Source organism: Hibiscus syriacus, unplaced genomic scaffold (assembly GCF_006381635.1).
Source record: "Hibiscus syriacus cultivar Baekdansim isolate YM2019G1 unplaced genomic scaffold, ASM638163v2 tig00002840_pilon, whole genome shotgun sequence".
In the NCBI taxonomy this organism is placed as follows: domain Eukaryota; kingdom Viridiplantae; phylum Streptophyta; class Magnoliopsida; order Malvales; family Malvaceae; genus Hibiscus; species Hibiscus syriacus.
Genome location: NW_024061947.1, coordinates 602307 through 625940, shown reverse-complemented (window position 1 = coordinate 625940; position 23634 = coordinate 602307). Strand labels below are relative to the sequence as shown.

General features: G+C 32.4%; 1 protein-coding gene across 2 annotated transcripts in view; it reads right to left on the bottom strand.

Annotated features, from left to right (window-relative positions):
* Positions 1-224: 224 nt before the first annotated feature.
* The window catches only part of LOC120154647 (EVI5-like protein), a 35013-nt gene continuing 11603 nt past the window's right edge, over positions 225-23634 (bottom strand). The window contains exons 17-19 of one of the 2 annotated variants that reach the window (XM_039166325.1): positions 1559-1683; positions 883-952; positions 225-335 (exon numbers count right to left, since the gene is read on the bottom strand). In XM_039166325.1, coding sequence (XP_039022256.1) covers positions 252-335; positions 883-952; positions 1559-1683 — 279 coding nt within the window. In that variant the 3' untranslated portion in view covers positions 225-251. Of the gene's footprint in view, positions 336-882; positions 953-1558; positions 1684-23634 lie in introns of those variants that run through there. The other variant, XR_005518896.1, reaches the window with a different exon arrangement.

The window sequence follows — 23634 nt, the reverse complement described above, 5'->3', positions numbered from 1 at the left end:
ACAAGTCTACTAGGGTTCAAATCAACACTTTATACAAATAGAACCCTCTTTTTTAAATTCTTGCCATTAATTCGCAGTATGGATATATAACTACAAAAAAAAAAAAGGAGCAAATAAAACTCAGAAAGATGCAGAGACTCAAACTCCTTAGAAGTGATTTCTTTGATAGTTAAGGCTCAAACTCCTTAGAAGTGATTTCTTTGATAGTTAAGGCTCAAACTCAAAAGCATAATACAGCACCAGGACTGTCCCTATTTAGAGCTCTTCTGTTGGCCTTCTCTGTTGGTTTCTTCTTGTGTTCTGCTTGAGTTGGGCTCTTCGACATTAAGTTTTTCCTGCCATATCAAATTCACGTTTACAAACTTTCTGAGTAAAGGTGGACGAGTATAAAGGTTAATATAAAGTTAAATAAAGGCAAAAATTGATTATAACCGAAAAGACTTATCAAGAACATAACTTTTTAGCGTAAACTGGAAAATATTTTATGTTGAGAATGAAAATATTATGTTTTCCTTAACAATTCATGTAAATTGCATAATTATTCTTCTTGCAACCTAAAAATTAATGTCGAGACATTCTCAGTTGTAACTAAAATTATTATCAATTGTATAACTTTTTAGAGTATTTATGTAAAATTTTAGGTTAAAACCGCAATAATATAACATTCTCGATTGTAACCAAAATTATTACAAATTATATACCTTTTTAAGTCGGACATGATAACATTTTAGGTTAAAAACCACCGTAAATTAGTCTTAGGTTAGGCGCCGCATAACAGAAGTAGCTGAGTAAAGGTATAAAATATAGGTAACATCTTCTGAACTCTAAACCATATATATAATGGAAAAATAATTGTAGCACCATTACACCGTAAAAAATTACCTGGTTTCTATCACGCCAGCGTCCAATTGACAATAGGCCCCCCATTCGTTCTGGATTGTCCGGCCGAGTCCTACAAAAGCATGCTATCAAAGTTAGACATAACTATGTAGATGCATCTGGAAACTTGTTAAAAACTATCCATTTAGCAAACATAACCCAGAACATGCATAACCAAAGTCTCTAGCCGCACCGTATCATTGCGCTATTGTTGAGTAGAGTTCTAAATGCCATTGAAAATCTCAGCCTTAAAAAATAGGATGACATTTTAAATCTATAACATGCAACCACTTTTGTGATTTCCTTACAAGAGAATACACGTATACAACAGTATATATTTTGGAAAAATGAATCATTCCCTTTCATTTTAGAGTGTGTATAAGAGGACTTTCCAGTTTCCATTAACCAAAGAGCCCCACGTACCAAATTCTCAATTCAATGGAGAGTAGCCTTTGTTTCTATTTCTAAGGGGTATCTATAGGGTAGAACAACATCTAATTTTAAGTTTTCTTCTGTAGCTGGATTGATGTACATATGCTCTTTGCATTTAATGTCTCTCTTAGTTTTCCACATCACCACCAAGCTAATTCTAAATTTATCAGATCCTAATATTTAGAATTCTCTTGTTCTTATGTAAACCAATGAGTATTAGAAGAGAGACGCTTAAAACATTTCTTACTGCGAATAAGTTGGTGGTTTAGGATGGCCAGATTGATATTGCAAGGTAGCCTCCAACATTGATTCTGCCATAACCACCCTCTTCTCCAACTCAACATTAGAAGCCAAGGCCTTCTCGTATTTTTCCTGCAAATGTATCCTTTTCTGAGAATCAACGTAGTCAGAAGAGAAGGAAAACAACTAATGGGATCTTGAATTTAATCAGAGTAGAAAGAAAGTATATATTAGGCATGAGGCACCTTAAAAATGAACTGCATAGGTAATGAATTGTAAGAATAGAACAAACCATTTGACAGCTAACAACCCGTGGAGTTCTTATTTGAACAATTGTCTAACAAAAGCTTAAATTTCTTGATGAGGATGTAACGCCCCAAATCTCGGGTTGGTAGTTTTGGGCTAATCCGAGAAGATTTGAATAAGCCCACTAGATCTATAGGAAAACTTGGACCATTTGAGGATGGGTTTGGGTTTGAGCTTGGGCTCGTGTTAGGCCCAAATATTATCATAAAAGGAACATTTTTAATATTTGAATGGAAGAGGAAGAACTAAAGGGGCTATTATACCATTTTTCAACCAAAGGCTGATTTTCTTTAATGAGGGTAATGTAATTTGCTGAACCACTCTCATCTTTCTCTCATTTTTATCATTCTTTTGTCTCCTACCCATTCTCTTCATCTTCTTCTTCTTCTTCTTCAAGCAATTAGTAAAGGTGAAAACTTAGTAACCCTACAAGCTTAGTACGAAATTTCCAAGGTAAGAATCATAATCTCCTCACCTCAAGCTTTCATTCAAGCTCTTAAACTTAAAGTTTGGCCATAACGACCATATGTGGGGTTTAGGAAACTAGAGCTTTCTAACTCGTTTTTGGTAAGCTTGAGTGTAGGAAAGTGTTCTTAGCTTCAATTGGGTCTCTTAATCGAGTTAATAACTCATTTTCCTTGTTATAATTAGTGAAAGAGATTAGTGAAGGTTCCAAAACCAAGGGCAAAGAGAAGTTGGTTCTTGGTTGATTTGAGGACATTTTCAACAGCATAAAAATAAGGTAATACATTTCTATCCTCCTTTTATCATTTGTGAATCACTAAGTGCCCTTATTTAGCTTGCAATAGTCTATGAAGCATATGATCATGTTCATGGTAAATTCTAGTTTATGGTGTTATAAAACATAAAAATGACTTTTTATGACCCCTATCAACTTACATAAGACTTAAGCATTGTTTGATGGCCTTAGAGGGACAAATGGGTAGTATTAGATCACATTTTCATGCTCAAAATAGGGTATTTCTGGGTTTGGGTATCGGTACTAGATGAACAGTACTAATATTGTTCCTCGTGTAGCTTAAAACAATATGGTGTTTTGGCTAAGAGTATCGATACCAGCTCATAGTGTATTGATACTGTTCCAAGGGTATCAATAGTCAAAGGGGGTATCAATTCCATTTTTAAGTTTTAAATTTTAGTAGCCAATTTAGGTACAGATAGTCAAGGGAGTATCGATACCATGATGAGGGTATCGATATCCTAAGTAAGGGTATTGATACTTAGATGATTTTTTTAAACATCGAAACCAAATTTGGTATCCACACTAAGGGTAATATTGATACCCCGATATGTCAATATTGATACCCTAATTAAGGGTATCGATGCTATTAGCACTCCTCGAATTCCAATAGCCTATTTTGGTATCGGTCCCTCATGTTGGTACCGATACTCAGGGGTCAGTATTGATACTAAAGGGTCTAGTATCGATACCCTCGTCTTGAATTGGGTAAGAAACCCATTTCATCTCAAGTATTCTGGTGGGGGATCAAAGGTCATCAAAGCTTATTTAATAAGACTGCAAGTATGAACAATAATAAGGATTATAATTATAACTAGAAATAATATAAATTAGGAAGACATAAAACTAGTCTTGTGTGACCGCTCGGGAAATGATAAGGATACCCGAGTTACTCTAGTAGTATGATAATCGTCTTGTATGTTAGAATGTTCAGAAATGTCTCACTCAGTGCACAAGGCACTTCAGTTGCTGAACGAGCGTAGATGGCCCAAGTACTCTCAAGGAGTTGGTCGGCCATGTGTATATTTTTGTTATAGAAATTTCGGATCTCGCCCTAGGTAGGCTAGAGGGGTGTGCATCCCGAGATGTAGAGAAACCCTCCGACCACACCATGACTCCTACCTCAGTATACGTGTTAAGATACTTGTATGTTTATGACTTTGCATACTAGAATGATTAAATAGTGAACGCATTTAGTATAGTTAGGTTACTAGTGTGGCACTGAGCTTGTGAGCTCAGTGATCGAAATTTTTTTCCGTGCGCAAGATCGTAGGAGGAGCATTTGAGAATCTTATCTCACAATCCACATTCCATAACGACCCAAGCTTCAGAGTATGTCTTGAGATTTTCTTAGAGAGTATGTACTATTTGTAGATCTTCTTGTATTCGAGTCGTAATTATATTTTGAAATACTCATTTTGAAACAATTTGAATGTATTTTTAGAAGCTCCCCGTCACTATAAGCTTAAAATGTTATATTTTTATCTTATGATTATGTGGATGACTTTTAACTGATGTTTTACTAGATTTTTTAAAAAATAAGAAAAATAAAATTTTTGGATTAGCCACTTCGGTTGTCCCATGTAACGTCATAGTTCATCGATCTTCAATTTGTATTAAATTAGGATGTTATAGAGGTTCTATTGATTGTAAAGAAAATTTCCTGGAAAAAGTGAATTTTATTTACAAAAATTGTACATTCTTTACAGAGGTAATAAGTAATATTTATAAAATAGGTGTTAGTGTTTCACTTAAACTATTCCGTCTCCTACATAACAGGTTGGTGTTTTACTTAAACTATTCTATCTCCTACATAATATGTTAAGAATTAAAATTGAACTAAACTACTAACATAAAAATAACCCTTGTCGTATAACTTACACTCTCCCTCAAGTTGGGGAATAAATATTTTACAGTCCTAGCTTGGATATAATCTCATCAAAAATAATTTTTGGAAGTGTCTTGGTGGGAATGTCCGCCAACTAATTTTTGGCAGAAACGTAGTTAAGTTTCACTGCTACACTATTCACCTTCTCGGTAATGAAGTTTCTATCGATATCTACATGTTTCATTCAGTCATAATGAACCAAATATTTCGTGATACTTATAGAAGACTTGCTAGAACTTTGAAGTTCAAAGTGTTTGTCGTTACATAACTCGAGCTCATCTAGTAGTCATTATAAAAAAATTCCTTCGCAAATTGCAAGTGTCATAGCCCTAAACTCTACTTCTAAACTTCTCTAAGAAACCATAAAAAAGGAACAAAAAGTGAGAAACTTAGCTGATTGAGAGAGGAGTGAAAATTGAGATGATCATCAGAGCTTGTTTATTACTTCTCTAAATTACTACATTTCCCAAAACAAATGAACAATAACATGTAGTGGACCTTTTGTCGGTAAACTCTCCTGATGAGCTTGAATCTGTAAAAATTCTCATCGTTCTATCCTCATTTTTTTCAAAAAATTAATCCATGTGCAGTTTTCATTTTCAAGTACCTCATGATTCATTTTAATACTTCTAGATGTTATTCTCTTGGGTCTTTCATGTATTGACTTATTATACTTATAGGAAAAGATATATCTGATCTAGTAAGCGAAAGATAAATCAACTTGCTTATAAACATACCAATTTTTCAATAAGCAAAAATTAACATCCACTCATTTTGCTCTTATTCATAGTGATGTTTAGGGACCATCCATTATTTCAAACATCTTTAGGGCTCAGTGGTTTGTCTCCATTATTGATGATTGTTCTTGTGTTTCTTGGATATTTCTCCTAAAACAAAAATCTGATGTGAGCTCCACCTTCCAAACATTTTACAGTATGGCCAAAACTCCAATTTGCTGTTGAAATAAAGAGCTTTAGATTTAACAATGCCAAAGACTATTTTAATAAGGTTTTTCACCATATTTTCGAGAAAAAGGCATCATACTTGAGTCATCTTGTGTTAACACACCCCAGTATAGCCAAAAGAAAGAATGGTCACATTCTAGATATCGCAAGGGCCCTATTGTTCCAGAAAATGTTCCTAAACAATATTGGGTAGGCTATCTTAACTATAACTAATATGATAAATAGATTGCCTACAAAGTTCCTTGAGTCTCAAAGCCTTATACAAGACCAAATAATGTTTTTTCCAATTTCAATACTTCCAATAATCTTATCCCAAAATATTCAATTGTGTTGCCTTTGTCCAAGTACATTCTCAAAAAAGGGGGAAACTTGATCCACGGGCAGTCAAATGTGTCTTTATTGGCTATTATTCCACTCAATGGGAGTACAAATGTTAACATTCTCCCATAAAAAAAAACTTTGTATCTGTTGATGTCAATTTTTATAAAAAGATAACTACTTTACTTGTCCTTATATTCATGGGGAGATTTCATTCAAAGAATATAAGGACAACAAATTTTTCCTTCTTGATATTCCAGTTCCAGCCACTGTTTTCCAACCAACAACTCAGTATTCCCCTACCAACCAGTATGCCAAACAACCTGATCTAGCCCAACCTATTCTATACAACCTGAAGAGGCCAAGCCTAATACACTCAAGTCACAAGAAAGGGTTTGATAACCCCGTAAAAATGTTGTATTTTTTCTTCTTTTTTTTTACTTAGGTTATTGTTTGTTTCAAAGCCATGTCATAGCATTTAAATTGCATTTAGGGTCATGTAGTTGCATTTGGTAGTAATGTCTTACTGCAGTATTTTTATTTTTTGTCGATGATGTTGAGGGAAAGGTCTTGCTTTGTAGTGTTGTGTAGGTGAGGAAAGCTTAAGGAGAATATGTGATTGTTGTAGCATTCTGGAGAAGAAATGTTGAAAGAAATGTCGTAGAAAATGTTGGACGACTGCCGTAGCATTATGGAGAAAGAAATGCCACAACAAAGGTGGACATCAGAATCTGGAGCAGAAAAGAAAAAATAGCAAAAATATCAATGCCAAGTTGTCTAGCCATACGTGACTCACCGCCCTTGCTACCACTTTTTGGGACCACCAGCTAGCCAACCGTCCATTCACGTGAAGATGGTGACATCTAGGTAATAAAATGAATTTAGGGCCCAAAACCCTAGAAATATTCCCCTATATAAATACCAAAGGTACCCTACATTTTAAGGATCTTTGGGAGGTGATCTAAGAGAGAAAGGCGATTGCAACCAATCTTAATTTCCTTCCTCCTTCAGCCCTTTTTTGTAGTTTCCTCCATAGTTGAGCTTCAAATGGGTAGCAATTAGGACCTTGAGAGAGGCTAGCTTGCTAAGGCGATGCATGACGGTGGAGCTAAATGTCACGTCACAACTCATTGGGAGTGTTCTTCTCCTTGTGTTTCTATTTTCTTATCTTACTTGGGCTTGTACTTAACTCAAATGATCTTGGATGAACTTAACCACGCCATGAACTAATATTTGATGTTAATTTGTTTCGGTTGATTTTATTTTATGTTAATGAATGGTTAGATGTTTTATGTTTAAATGTTGTTTTGCTCATTATTTTTAATTTATATACTTAGCATTGTAAGAGCTTTTGAGAGATTGTCATTTTCTATAGCATAGATGTGTAGTATCGAGAGAGTTAGGCTAGGTCTACGTGAGAAAAGGAGCCAGACCGGGATGGTGAGGTTCTAACCCGCATTAGAGACAAGAAGAGGGTTTTAAGTGACTAAAAGAAATATAACTTACTCGATAGGCTAATGTTGTAGTTCATTGTTGTAGCATTAGTTTTATCAGGTTACTTGTAGAGATAGTTTATAAGCATTTTCAACATACTCATAGGAACAAAGACCATTATAGACATAATATTTTTATTGCCATAGCAAATCCACTTTACTCCACTAATTGCCACAACAATTCCCTATAATCTCTATGGAATCGATTGTGTATAGCCACTCATTTTAATAATCACACATGTAACTCTCAGGTTGAAAGAAAAATAAATCAACACATATTTAGGGGAGGGTGAGATTTGAACCCATGACCCCTTAGATGAAATGAGAAGAACCAAACCATGGGGCCAAAGCATCCATTTGGGTATCTTTATACAACAAACAATATATATCTTGTATCTTAGCAATTTTTTCTTTAGACAACAAATAATATAATTAATAAATAAAAATTAAGAATATTTTTTACATTAACAAAAAATACGAATATATAAAACATATTAAAATAATATGAATATATATATTTTAAAATATATTAACTTAAAATATTTTATTATTATACCAAGATAATACAAATATATATTTTTTAAAATATATTAACTTAAAAATAGAAATTATATAAATATATTTTTAATACAAATATTTTTTTTTAAATTATATTAACTTAAAATATTTTATTATTATATGAATATAATACGAATATATATTTTTAAAATATATTAACTTAACTTAAAAATAAAAATTATTTAAAATATTTTTAATAAAAATCTATTTTTTTAAATATATCAACTTAAAATATTTTATTATTATTTTAATATGTTTTATATATTCATATTTTTTGTTAATATAAAAATATTCTTAATTTTATTTATTAATTATATTATTTGTTGTTGAAAGAAAAAATTACTAAGATACAAGATATATATTGTTTGTTGTATAAAGATAACCAAATGGATACCTTGACCCAATGGTTTGCTTCTTCTTATTTCATCCAATGGGTCTTGGGTTAAAATCTCACCTTCCCCAAAATATGTGTTGATTTATTTTATTTCAACATAAGGGTGACATGTGTCACCTTATGGTTGGAGGAAAGTAAATCTTTAAATTAAAAATAAATTTAGTCATTCAATCAAATAATGACATGTGTCATTATTTTAATTTATTAAAATGAATACCAAATTGAAAGAATATATAAGAAACGTGGAACAATTGTGTGATTATCCCAAAATGGTTTTAACTGCCACATCACACGTTCCGTTAACTGTTAACAACAAGTGGCTCGATTGAATCATTTAAATAGTTGGATGGTTTGTTTGATCAAATTGAAACATCAATGGTCAAAATAATTTTTGACCATAGTTGGGTGGTCACTCATGTAGTTTACCCAAAATTTTATTTGTCGCAGTAGTTCTGTAGTATATTGACATAGTTAACTTTCTTGTTAGTGGTGTTTTGCCTCCTCATTTGAATAGCTAGGGCAGAAGGAAGTTCAAACATGATGTGTGACACTACCAATAGGATGAGCCTTATTTATTCAAGCAATTTGATGATCAAGTGATTAGAATGTGTGTCCCTGAAGAAGAAAAAAAAGGAGATTCTATTCCATTGCCACAACACCCTATGTGGAGGCCATTTTGGAGGTGTTAGGAATGCTGTAAAGGTCCTACAATTTGGATTCTATTGGCCAACACTTTTTAAAGATGCACATGAATTTTAAAAGGTGTGTGATAGATGCCAACACACTGGTAACATTTTGAAGAGACATGAAATACCATTGCAAAACATTTTGGAGATAGAGCTTTTCGATGTGTGGGGAATATATTTCATGGGACTCTTCCCATCATCATTTGGCGATCTTTATATCCTCCTAACATTGGAGTATATGTCCAAGTGGGTTGAAGCTGTGGCAACACCAAGAAATGACTCTAAGATCGTACTCAAGTTCATTCATAAGAACATCTTCACATGATTTAGAGCACCTAGAGCCATTATAAGTGACAAAGGCACCCATTTCGACAATAAGTTAATTGCTAAGGCATTGCAGAGGTATGAGGTGCGACATAAAATTACTATAGCATATCACCCACAAACTAACGAGTAAGTTGAAGTCTCCAATCGAGAGATCAAGCAAATCTTGGAGAAAGTGGTGAACCCGAAGAGGAAAGATTGGTCCTCGAAGCTCGATGAGGCACTCTAGGCATATCGCATCGCTTTTAAGACTCCACTGGGGATGTCACATTTCAAACTGGTATATGGTAAGTCATGCCATCTTTTCATTAAGCTAGATAATAAGGCATATTGGGCAATCAAGAAGTTCGACTTGGATGCCCAGCTTGCCCTTAAAAAAAGATTGCTAGAGCTAAATGAAATAGAGGAATTTTGTGCCCAAGCTTATGCGAATGCCCGACTGTACATAGAGAAGACCAAACATTAGCATGACAAAAATCTTCTACCGCAACAATTTTATGAAGGCCAAAAATTCCTCCTATACAACTCTAGACTGAAACTCTTCCCAGGTAAGCTTAAGTCTCGATGGTCTAGATCTTTCTAAGTTCACTACGTGTACCCACATGAAGTTGTGGACATCAAGAACCTGGACGATGGATCAATTTTTAAAGTGAATGACCAACGCCTCAAGGTGTATACTAGAGCCCCAATCTTGCGAGATAAGTCAGCATTTGTCCTCCATGACATTTAAGAGTTTGCACCATCTGCTTTTCAAAATTTTTCGCTATATATTTTTATTTTCGTAGTTTGTTTATAAACAAATTGTTTCAACTTAACAGTTTTTTTTCCAGTTTGATTTTAACCCTAGCTTGTCTTTTAGTTCATCCTTGGACACATGGAAGCTTGGGGAGAAGGCTATACCGATGAGGAAGCAGTGTCTGAATCTTCTGATGAAGCCTAGGAGAACCCCTTACCTGTTCTACCACAGCCTATAGACCTGCCCATGACTAGACATCACTTGAAGAGGTTATCTGGGAGTGCATGCGTCTACTACGGCATTTGAATCCACAACACCATTTAAGACCATCCACGAGGCCAAACTTAAAGAATCCACATGAAGAAACGATGCACTAGGCATTCGAGAAGTAAGATGTCACCACCACCACAATAAGGTACCTCTTTTTGCATTTGCATTCATGTAGTTTAGTTTAATTACTTTAGTTTTCGTGCATTGAGGATAATGCAACCTTCAAGTTTGGGGGAGCTATTGTCCATAGTTAAGCATTTGCACTAATATTGTGGGATAACAGCTGTAGCATATGAGTTAATGAAAGTAGTCACGTGATGACTTTGCATGACTAGCTTAGGGATGAATTGTTTTCTCCAATTCATCTAAAGTGTGGGATGGTAGTTGTGATAGGCTGACTCCCATCGTAGCAGTGCAAAAACAAAATTAATTTATGTTAACTTAAATGGTAAAAAAATGCTAAAGTAGAATAGAGAACTTACCTAGAAATTTTCTAACTTTGTTAAGCATAAATTAAATACAATCATGCGCACACATATGCAAAGGAACTTGCTCTAGGGAAACGTTCTTGATATCATGGCTTGTCTAGTATGTTGAAGCCAATTAATTCTGAGGGCTGAAATTTTATCCCAACATTACTTCCTTGACTCAACTTTTTCCATAGGCACATTATTTTCTGCTAATCATTATTTATTGCTTGAGGAAAAATAATAACTTAAGTTTGGGGGTGTGATAATCCTGTAAAAAGGATGTATTTTGTGCCTTTCTTTCTTAGGTTATTGTTTGTTTAAAAGCCCATGTCATAGCATTTAGATTGTATTTAGGGTCATGTAGTTGTATTTGGTGGTAATGTCTTGCTGCAACATTTATTTGTTAAAAATCGATGCTGCCGAGGGGAAAGGTCTTGCTATTATGGTGTTGTACAGGTGAGGAAAGCTTAAAGAGAAGATGTGGTTGTTGTAGCATTATAGAGAAGAAAAGTTGAAAGAAATGCCACAACAAATGTTGGATGGATATTATAGCTTTTTGGAGAAAGAAATGTCGCATCAAATGTGGACAACATAATTTGGAGCAGAAAAGACAAAATAGAAAAAATATCAATGCCAAGTTGTTCAGCCACACATGACTCAGTGTGTAATACCCCAAAAATTTAGATAATGACCAAAATGAAAATTTGGAAAGTTTGATGGTCAAAGTAGAACATTGGGAAAAAGTTTAGAAATTAAGTGATAATTTCTTAAAAAGAATTTTATTCCATAAATAGATGGTTTACTCTTGAGAGTGGAGTTTTATGGAAATCATATTTGTGAATTTGGAATTTTAGTAAAGAAAAATTAGAAATGGTTAAAGCCGGTAAGGAATCGATAAATTCAGATCGAATTAGAATTTTACAAAAAGTTGAAGGATGTTATAAAATGGTTGGAAATATTATTTTAATATTTTGGATCAGATAAATTTGGTTTGGAAATGTTTTTTAGGTTTAACCGAAACAGTGAAATTGAGTGACTAAAATGCAATTTTTGAAATTTCATGGGAAATTTCAGAAATTAAAGTCAAATTAATTCATCTTTGACTTTGAAAGATGATAAGGATGAGTTGTCATGGTTTTATGGTAAATAAGAAGATTCATTAAGGGTGATTTGGTCTTATCCTAATTAAATGAATATTTTATTTATTTAAGTGGAATATAATATAAATTAAGATGAAATGTTCACTACATTTGAACAAAATTTGCTCATCTTCTTCTCTAAGCTGCCGTGGGTGTTCTTCAAAGGTGAGAGAAAACTTCAAATCAAATTTCAAGCAATTTTCTTAGTATTTTGAGTATGTTGAAAATAGAAAATTGTTATATGTGAAAAACGCTATCATTTGATACCAATATTGCATGATAATATTGTTAGTGTTCATGTTCATCTTAAGTTGATGAAGGGGTTCTTGTGTTTTATGGGTTATGAAGAGTTAAGTGATTTTAAAGAATTGATTAAGAACATAAGAATGAAGTTAAAGAAAACAGTTTGGATTATTTTTTTGGATAATTAACAATTTGGATTTTGAATCTGGCAGTAGGTTCGAAAATTCACCAGAAATTATATAAAAATAATTTCAAGGTTATTTTTATATATATTTGTGTTCATATATCGATCTAGTTTCGTTTAAAATAAACGGGGATCAATTTCAAGGTGTATACAAAAAGATATAAATTTTTAACCGAGGAAAGGTCAGAAATTTCGGACAGCAGATTCTGCAAAACAGATTATGTTGATCAACTTTAAAAATTCACCATAAATTGTACATAATGAATTAGAAGGAGTTCTTTATATGAATAGATTCATATTCGAGTATAGTGTTCAATGGAATAAACGGAATTAAATTCCAGTGTGTATATCAATACAGAATATTGTTTCTTTAAAGGTAGTGCGAGTTGTCTGAATATGGAAAATTGATGGGTTGTTGTGTAAATTGGAAAAGTTGGTTCCAATATTAAAAAGGAATTATTAAGTATTGAGTATTTTGATAAAAAAAATGAGTTCAAGTATATTATGGAGTTATTTTGGGATACATTTATGTTAGTGCAATACTAACATATATATTATTATGAATTTGGGAATTATACAGATTATGATTGATTTGCGATTGAAGCAAGTCAAGTGGGTTTATTGTGGACAATAGTGAGGCACAAATATTTGGGAAAATTATAAAGTGTCAAGGTGAGTGCAATACATGCATGAAATTATACATGGATATTTTATACATCATCATGAAGACTTGCGATAAGTCAACCTTGTTTATAACAACATGATATTATGTCATTTATCATATATTTGACATATTCTAAATATGTCAAAGGTTGAATATAAAATGCATTGATCACTGATTTTTGCATATGATGTTATCATGAACATATATGATTTTTATCATGAATGATATTGCGGATATGAACTGCCCAATGTTAAATGGTATTGATATACTTTGCCATGGATGAATCAAATAAAATTGACTATATGCCCAAGTATGTTATTGAGGTTCAGTGGTATTAATGGCATGTCATAGAGTCTAGCAGCTGCATATTAGGTAGCACTAGAGTGTCTATAGAAGGCACATAGTGCAGGCCTTAGTGTCTAGTGAAGACACAATACAAACACTACGGTGTACTATGTGGGTAAATCCCGACCTCAGCACTACGGTGCATTATTAGGTGAGCAAAGCTCAACCTCAACACTTCGATACAATATTTGGCTCCTATACGGGGTTCATCATACAATTATACTATGGGCTATGATTTATGGTTTATTGGTTAATAAATGATAAACTGAAAAATAAGCCTACGAGCTTATGAAATAATGGTAAGTATATTGGTAAAATAAGCTTACGAGCTTATGGGATAAAGGGTAAGAGATTTTATCTTATTTTGATCATGGAAAAATATTGGATATGCTATTAACATGATAAAATGACATTTTGATTTTTACATTGAAAATCATGCATGAATTGTATTGCACTGATTATTATTTTAAATTGCCTCACTAAGTTTATACTTAGCGTGTGATGATCTTCACGCGTAGGTAAAAAGCAAGTAGTGGAATAAAGAGTTCAAAGTGACATCAAGCATCGATGGTATATTTCAATATTAGTAAGACACCCTATGATGGAATTTGATTTAGATAGTGGCATGTAATTAATAATGTTTGATTTGTTTTGTTGAATAAATTTAGAAACAAAATGGTAAATTTTATAGTGATGAAAGGTTAAATTTTTATGAGATTTATATGTATTTTTCGAAAATTACTGTAGTAGTTACCGTAGTAGTGCATCGATGCACTGTAGCAGTGCATCGATACACAATTATAATTTGATGTTTTTGTGCATCGTTATATTGTTCACGTACTGTAGCAGTGCATCGATACACTATTCACGGGTACTGTTCATTGTTACTGTTCATTATTCACTATTCATAAAAAAATCTTTTGTTTTAAATTTGTTATAATGAAACACAATTCATATGATATGATATTTATATAATATCATTTACCATTTTAAGTAAATAAATTTTAAATCGCTTTTGAATTGTAAAATGGTTTTAGAAATTCGGGTGACATCTATAATATGTATAGGTATAATTATACGGGTTATGGGTATTACATTTATTGGCATCAGAGCTACATGTTTAGCCGATTCTAGGAATAAACTAAGGTTGTTTTGAGTTAAAAAGTGTATACATGCCACTAGGATGTCAAAAGTTATTGATAGTTGTATATATACTGTGATGATGCTTATAGGGAGTAAAGTTATTCTTTACTAAAGTATGATGATTCTGACTATGTTCAAATATTGGAATTAAAGACAAAGGTAAGAAATTCGAAAATATTGAAAAAGAAGGTTGAGATTGAATTCGACACAAAAAGGGACCGATATGACCAATGTAAAACACCTTAGAAGTGTGGAGGTTGTTAGGGATTTTCTCCAGTTTATGGAAGAATGCCCAGTTTTTAACAAAGTTTATGAATTGGAAGAATTAGTTAAAAAGTTTGAATGACTTACAAGAAAAGTTGAATTGGATGGGGATCCAGAGGAGATTTCTGAATCTAGTGATGATTTTGAGGTTCTCCAGGTAAACTTAAATAAGTGAGAAATATTTAAGCTGAGCATTAAATTGTTTAAAGCATTGTTGATTGGGTAAGAGGAAATAAATAAGCGGTAATAAGTTGTACGCTAAAAGTTTACAAAAAGTTGAGTTATTAGTGAATCAAATGATTATGAGTTGGATTGAGAATAGATTTCAAGTCCATAAAATTAGATAGAGTTACCTTGTGAAGGTAAATATGAGAAAATAGATTGTCTAACTATTCCATGTTGTAATGAAAATATTGTTTAGATTGAGATAGATTCTCAAGAACTCGAAAAGTGACAAGTTCGTAATGATAAGAAAAAGAGTAAATTTGTTTACTAGTGTGAATTTAGAATTAACTATTATGAAGTTATTGCTACAAATTGTCAAGTTTTCTTATTGAACGAAGTGAACACTGAAACTTTCATTAGAGTTGGAAAATGTTTCAACTATTCGAAAATATTATATCTGGATTTGGAAAAGTTATACAGATTTCCTTAAGATGAAATAAGGAATTAAAAACTAGAAATATTCAATTCTACTTGATATCGAGTGATATTATAAAGGAAGACCCATAGGTCACGGTCATGATACAAGTGTTAGATGGACAAATAGTAAATGTCCGATAAAGATTCAGGAGTTTATGTTACTGGTGAATCTTATGGGATTATCATTAATGAGTTTAAGATCATTTTGATCATGAGTTGATTGTCTTTTCTTTAAGGTTGGGTTAATGGTCGCATGAAGCGATTAATTTAAAAAAAATGCGGAGAAATTAAAATTCTTTAATGATTGATGAAAAAAGTGAAATTGTCACTAAAGTGATATCAACAATGGTTATGATTAAGATGATGTAAAAAGGATGCATAGCTTTTCTAGCTAAGGTGATAGATACTCAAGTATTTGAAGCAAGATCATATGCTATTTCCATAACTTGGGAATTTCCATATGTTTTTTTAGATTTATTATTTGGGTTACCTCCAGATGGAGAGGTGAAATTTAATATTGATGGTTATCAAGGTATTAATCATGTATCTATGGATTCATATCGAATGCTTGCGATTGAGTTAAGAGAATAAAGAACCAATTGCAAGAACTGCTAGATGGAGGATTCTTTAGATCAAGTATTATACCTTGGGGTAAACCAATATTGTTTATAAAAAAAATGGATTTGTGTGATTATGCATAAATTATCGATAGTTAAACAAAGTAACTATGAAGAAAAAATATCCTATTTTGAGGATTGATGACTTGTTTGATCAGCTTAAAAGGAGCATCAATGTTTTCTAAAATTGATATTCGAATGGGATATCACCAGTTAAATATTAAAGAGGAAGATGTTCCAAAGATAGTTTTCAGAATACGGTATGGACACTACGAGTTCGTAATAATGTCGTTTGGTTTGAAAAATGCTCTTGCAATATTCATAGATTTGATTAATCGAGTATTTCAAATTTACTTGGATTAATTGGAGGTGGTATGTATTTATGACATTTGGGTATACTCGAATACAAATATAGAACATGATGTTTATCTTTGTACTGTTCTCGAGATACTTAAGGATAAAAAGTTATATGCTAAACTATCAAAGTATAAGTTTTGGCTGTTAGAAGTTACTTTTATTGGTTATTTTGTCTCGACGGAAGGTATAAAAAAATAATAATAAAAATTCAAGCAATATTGGAGTGGAAACCTCCAAAGAATGTTCAGAGGTCCAAAGTTTTTGGGACTTGTTGGTTATTATCGAAGGTTTGTAAAAAAAACTTTTTGATGGTTGCTTATCCTTTGACCAAGCTCTTGATAAAGGATATTTCATTTGCTTGGACTGAGAAATGTCAAGAGAGTTTTAAATCTTTAAAGAACATTTTAACGGAAGCACCGGTGTTGGTACAACCGGAATCGGAAAAAGAGTATGTGGTGTATAGTGATACATCTCATAATGGTTTGGGTTGTGTCCTTATGCAAGAAGGCAAGGTGGTAGCCTATGTTTATCGATAATTAAAGATGCATGAGAGGAATTATTCTACTCATGATCTTAAGTTAGCAGCAGTTGTTTTGCTCTAAAGATTTGGCGTCATTGTGAGAGATGCCAAATCTACACGGATTATAAGAGTTTGACATATTTGTTGACTCAAAAAGAGCTCAATTTGAGATAACGAAGATGGATAGAACTTTTAAAGGACTATGATTTGATCATTGATTATCATTCAGGTAAGACAAATGTTGTAGCAAATGCACTTAGTCGGAAAACTTTTGCATCTTTGAGAGCTATGGATGTGCGGCTATTGTTGAAAGAAAATGGCGCACTATTGGTTGAAAAAAATTGATGCTTTTAGATAGGATAATAGAGCTACAAAAGAAAAATGACAGATATGAAAAGAAACATTACTAAGTTTGTTGCTTCATGTTTGACATGTCAACAAGTAACAACTGAGCATAAAGTGCTTTTGTAATTGTTGCAATTGATTTCTATTCCAGAGTTGTATATCAAGAAAATAGTTCGATTACAAGGAGTATCAGTGTCCATTATATCTGACAGGGATCCAAAGTTCACTTTAAGATTTTGGAAATATTTGCATAAAGTTTTGGGTACTTGATTGAATTTCAGTACGACTTTCATCCACAGACGGATGTTAAGTCTGAAAGTACTATTCATATATTAGAAGATATGCTGAGGGCATGTGTGATTGATTCCAAGGAATCATGGGAAAGGAAAAATATTTGATTTTAGTAGAATTTTTCTATAATGACAGTTATCACTTGAGTAATAAGATGACTCAGTATGAAGCTTTATATGGGAGAATATGTCAAACACCATTGAATTGGTTCGAGTTAATAGATCAAAATTTTGTTGGCCTAGATTTATTGAAAGAGGTTTATGATAAAGTACAGATAATTCAAGAAAATCTCAAGATGGCATTTGATAGGAAAAAGTCTTATGCAGGCTTGAAGCGAAAAGAGACTGAAATTCATGAAGGTGATAAAGTTTTTCTTAAAGTATTTCCTTGGAAAAATATTTTGCGCCCAAAACGCAAAGGAAAAATAAGTCTAAGATTTATTGGACCTTATGAGATATTAAAAAGAGTTGAATTGATGGCTTATCAATTAGCATTAACTATGGAGGTAATTGAGATCCAGAGTTGGACAAAGTACACAATATTTTTTTATGTGTCGATGCTTAGAAAGTATCTATCAGAGCTTTTATATGTCATTTCATAAGAGGAAATTGCGATCTGACTAGATTTGATTTATGAAGAAGAATTAATTTGGATCTTAGCTCGAGAAATTAAAGAACTGCGTAACAAGATGATTTCTCTAGTCAAAGTGATTTAGCAAAATCATAATGTCGAGGACATTACTTGGAAAAGAGAGTATGATATGAAAATGTGTAGATATTTTCATATCAATTTGAAGATTTGGATTAAACAGTTTCCAAATCTAATGATTAGCATGATCTTCACGAAATTCTCAAAATAAGGAGAAAAATCGGAATTTAAGAAGTTGGCAAGACAAGAAGGTCTATAGTTAGTGTTTTAATAGAAAGTATTAAAATTCGAGGACGAATTTTCTTAAGGAGGGGAGAATTGTAATACCCCAAAAATTTAGATAATGACCAAAATGAAAATTTGGAAAGTTTGATGGTCAAAGTAGAAAATTAGGAAAACATTTAGGGAATTACGTGATAATTTCCTAAAAAGAATTTTACTCCATAAATAGATGGTTTACTCTTGAGAGTGGAGTTTTATGGAAATCATATTTGTGAATTTGGAATTTTAGTAAAGAAAAATTAGAAATGGTTAAAGCCGGTAAAGAATCGATAAATTCAGATCGATAAATTCAGATCGAATTGGAATTTTACAAAAAGTTGAAGGATGTTATAAAATGGTTGGAAATATTATTTTAATATTTTGGATCAGAGAAATTTGGTTTGGAAATGTGCAATTTTTAGATTTAACCGAAATAGTGGAATTGAGAGACTAAAACGCAAGTTTTGAAATTTCATGGAAAATTTCAGAAATTAAAGTCAAATTAATTCATCTTTGACTTTGAAAGATGATAAGGATGAGTTGTCATTGTTTTATGGTAAATAAAAAGATTCATTAAGGGTGATTTGGTCTTATCCCAATTAAATGAATATTTTATTTATTTAAGTGGAATATAAGATAAATTAAGATGAAATGTTCACTACATTTCAACAAAATTTGCTCATCTTCTTCTCCAAGCTGCCATGGGTGTTCTTACCAGGTGAGAGAAAACTTCAACTCAAATTTCAATCATTTTTCTTAGGATTTTAAGTATGCTGAAAATAGAAAATTGTTATATGTGAAAAACGATATCATTTGATACCAATATTGTATGATAATATTGTTAGTGTTCAAGTTCATCTTGAGTTGATGAAGGGGTTCTTGTGTTTTATGGGTTGTGAAGAGTTAAGTGATTTTAAAGAATTGGTTGTAAGAATTGATGAAGAACATAAGAATGAAGTTAAAGAAAACAGTTTGGATTTTTTTTTGGATAATTAACAGTTTGGATTTTGAATATGGCAGTAGGTTCAAAAATTCACTATAAATTATATAAAAATAATTTCGAGGTTATTTTTATATATATTTGTGTTCATATATCGATCTAGTTTCGTTTAAAACAAACGGGGATCAATTTCAAGGTGTATACAAAAATATATTAATTTTTAACCGAGGAAAGGTCAGAAAATTCGGACAGCAGATTCTACAAAACAGATTCTGTTGATCAACTTTAAAAATTCACCAAACATTGTACAAAATGAATTAGAATGAGTTCTTTATATGGATAGATTCATATTCAAGTATAGTTTTCAATGGAATAAACATAATTAAATTCCAATGTGTATATCAATACAAAATACTGTTTCTTTAAAGGTAGTGCGAGTTGTCTGAATATGGAAAATTGATGGGTTTTTGTGTAAATTGGAAAAGTTGGTTCCAATATTAAAAAGGAATTATTAAGTATTGGGTATTTTGATAAAAAAAAATGAGTTTAATTATATTATGGAGGTATTTTGAGATATGTTTATGTTAGTACAATACTAACATATATATTATTATGAATTTGGGAATTATACAGATTATGATTGATTTGCGATTGAAGCAAGTCAAGTGGATTTATTGTGGACAATAGTGAGGCACAAATATTTGGGAAAATTATAAAGTGTCAAGGTGAGTGCAATACATGCATGAAATTATACATGGATATTTTATACATCATCATGAAGACTTACGATAAGTCAACCTTGTTTATAACAACATGATATTATGTCATTTATCATATATTTGACATATTCTAAATATGTCAAAGGTTGAATATAAAATGCATTGATCACTGATTTTTGCATATGATGTTATCATGAACATATATGATTTTTATCATAAATGATATTGCGGGTATGAATTTCCCAATGTTAAATGGATTAATATACTTTGCCATGGATGAATCAAATAAAATTGACTATATGCCCAAGTATGTTATTGAGGTTCAGTGGTATTAATGGCATGCCATAGAGTCTAGCAGTTGCATATTAGGTAGCACTAGAGTGTCTAGAGAAGGCACATAGTGCAGGCCTTAGTGTTTAGTGAAGACACAATACAAACACTACGGTGTACTAGGTGGGTAAATCCCGACCTCAGCACTACGGTGCATTATTAGGTGAGAAAAGCTTGACCTCAGCACTTCAGTGCAATATTTGACTCTTATACCGGGTTCCTCATACAATTATACTATGGGTTATGATTTATGGTTTATTGGTTAATAAATAATAAACTGGAAAAATAAGCTTACGAGCTTATGGAATAATGGCAAGTATATTGGTAAAATAAGCTTACGAGCTTATGGGATTAAATGGTAAGTATTTTGGTAAAATAAGCTTACGAGCTTATGGGATAAAGGGTAAGAGATTTTATCTTATTTTGATCATGGAAAAATATTGGATATGCTAGTAACATGATAAAATGACATTTTGATTTTTACATTGAAAATCATGCATGAATTGTATTGCACTGATTATTGTTTTAAATTGTCTCACTAAGTTTATACTTAGCGTGTGATGATTTTCACGCGTAGGTAAAAAGCAAGTAGTGAAATAAAGAGTTCAAAGTGACATTATCGAAGGTATATTTCAATATCAGTGAGACATCCTATGATGGAATTTGATTTAGATAGTGGCATGTAATTAATAATGTTCAATTTGTTTTGTTGAATAAATTTGGAAACAAAATGGTAAATTTTATAGTGATGAGAGGTTAAGTTTTTATGAGATTTATATGTATTTTTCGGAAATTACTGTAGTAGTTACTGTAGCAGTGCATCGATACACAATTATAATTCGATGTTTTTGTGCATCGGTACACTGTTCATGTACTGTAGCAGTGCATCGGTATACTATTCACTGTTCACGGGTATTGTTCACTGTTACTATTCACTATTCACTATTCATAAAAAAAATATTTTGTTTTAAATTTGTTTTAATGAAACACAATTCATACGATATGATATTTATATAATATCATTTACCATTTTAAGTAAATAAATTTTAAATCGCTTTTGAATTGTAAAATGGTTTTAGAAATTCGGGTGACATCTATAATCTGTATAGGTATAATTATACGGGTTATGGGTGTTACACACCTCCCTTGCTACCATTTTTTAGGACCACCTGCTAGCCAACCGCCCATTCATGTGAAAATGGTGACACCTATGGTACAAAAGCAATTTAGGGCCCAAAACCCTAGAAAAATTCCCCTCTATAAATACAAAAGGTACCCTACATTTTAAGGATCTTTGGGAGGTGATCTAAGAGAGAAAGACGACTGGAACCAACCTTAATTTCCTTCCTCCTTCAACCCCTTTTTTATGGTTTCCTCCATAGTCGAGCTTCAAAGGGGTAACAGCTAGGATCTTGAGAGAGGCTAGCTTGCTAAGGTGGTGCATGGCGGTGGAGCTAAGTGTCACGACACAACTCATTGGGAGTATTCTTCTCCTTGTGTTTCTATTTTCTTATCTTATTTGGGCTTGTACTTAACTCAAATGATCATGGATGAACTTAGCCATGCCATGAACTAAATTATTTGATGTTGGATTTATTTTGGTTGATTTTATTTTGTGTTAATGAATAGTTAGATGTTTTTATGTTTAACTGTTGTTTTGCCCATTTCTTTTAATTTATATGCTTAGCATTGTAAGATCTTTTGAGAGATTTTCGTTTGCTATAACATAGATGTATAGTATCGAGAGAGCTAGGCTAGATCTACATGAGCAAATGAGCCAAAAACAGGATGGTGAGGTTCTAATCTGCCTTGGAGATAAAGATAGGGTTTTAAACAACTAAAAGGGATAAGACTTACTCGATAGGCTAGTGTTGCAGTTCACACTGAGAGGTATTGTTGTAGCACTAGTTTTATCAAATTCCTTGCTAGAGATAGTTTAGGAGCATTTTCAGCAAATCCTATCAGGCAATATACTCATAGGAGAAAAGACCATTCTAGACACTGAATATTTATTGTCATAGCAAATCCATCCAATTACCCCTTGAGAAGCTTGATTGTGTGAGGTTTTCAGTCTTATCTCATTTTCCAGAGTTCAATTTACTTTTGCTTCAGAATACTTTTGCAAGTTACATAAACTTTTCTTCAGCTCACTTTTACAATTTTGTCAAACTTTCGCCACAGCAATTTCACTCCACTACTTTCCACAACAATTCAATACACATTATACATATCGTCTGCCACAACATTTAATTCACTTGTTTATATCATTATACATACATACTTAGATTTAGTTAGTGACACCTTTTTGCTACAACTTGCTTAAAAATTCTCTCCAATCTCTGTGGAGACGATACTCACTCACTACTATTTTACTTGCATCGATTGTGTATACTTGTACAAAATTACGTGTCATAGCACATACATCACACATATGATCAGAGTTTAAGATACTACCCATCCTTTACTGGTTTATTCAAGAAAGAAGGCACCAATACAAGTCAATCATCCTTTTCTCCTATACAAACCTAGGTAATTGCTTAACATATTTCTAATCAAAACAATGAAACTGAAAATTCATATCAAAGTGATTATGATTTTTCCATTGCAAATAGAAAATGAACTAGAGCATGCACAAAACACCCTTTGGGCCTATTCATGTCATACAAAAACTTATCTCACAACCACAAAACCTTTCTTACTAGCCTAAACTCCATCTCCATTCCCAAAACCGAATCCGATGCATTATAAGACGAGAATTGGAAGAATACAATGTAGGTTGAAATGAAAGCACTCGAGAAGACCAAGACATGAGACTTGGTAAAATTACGGAGAGGGAAGAAATCATTGGGATGTAGATGGGTGTTTACAGTGAAATACAAGTCATATGGCTCATTAGAGAGGTACAAAACAAGATTATTTGCTAAAGGATATTTTCAAACATATGGAATCGACTACCTGGAGACATTTGCTCCTGTTGCGAAAATGAACACCGTAATAGTATTGTTGTCATTGGCTTTCATTCGAGGCTGAAAATTATAATTGTTTGACATTTAAAATATGTTTTTGCATGGTGACCTTAAGGAGGAAGTTTATATGGATGTCCCACCAGGATTCGCTTCAAATATAGGGTAGGCGGTATGCAGGTTAAAAAAGGCACTATATGGACTAAAATAGTCTCCAAGAGCCTGGTTTAGAAGGTTCACCAAGGTAATGCTCAAGCTGGGATATAAACAGAGCCAAGGCGATCACACTTTGTTTGTGAA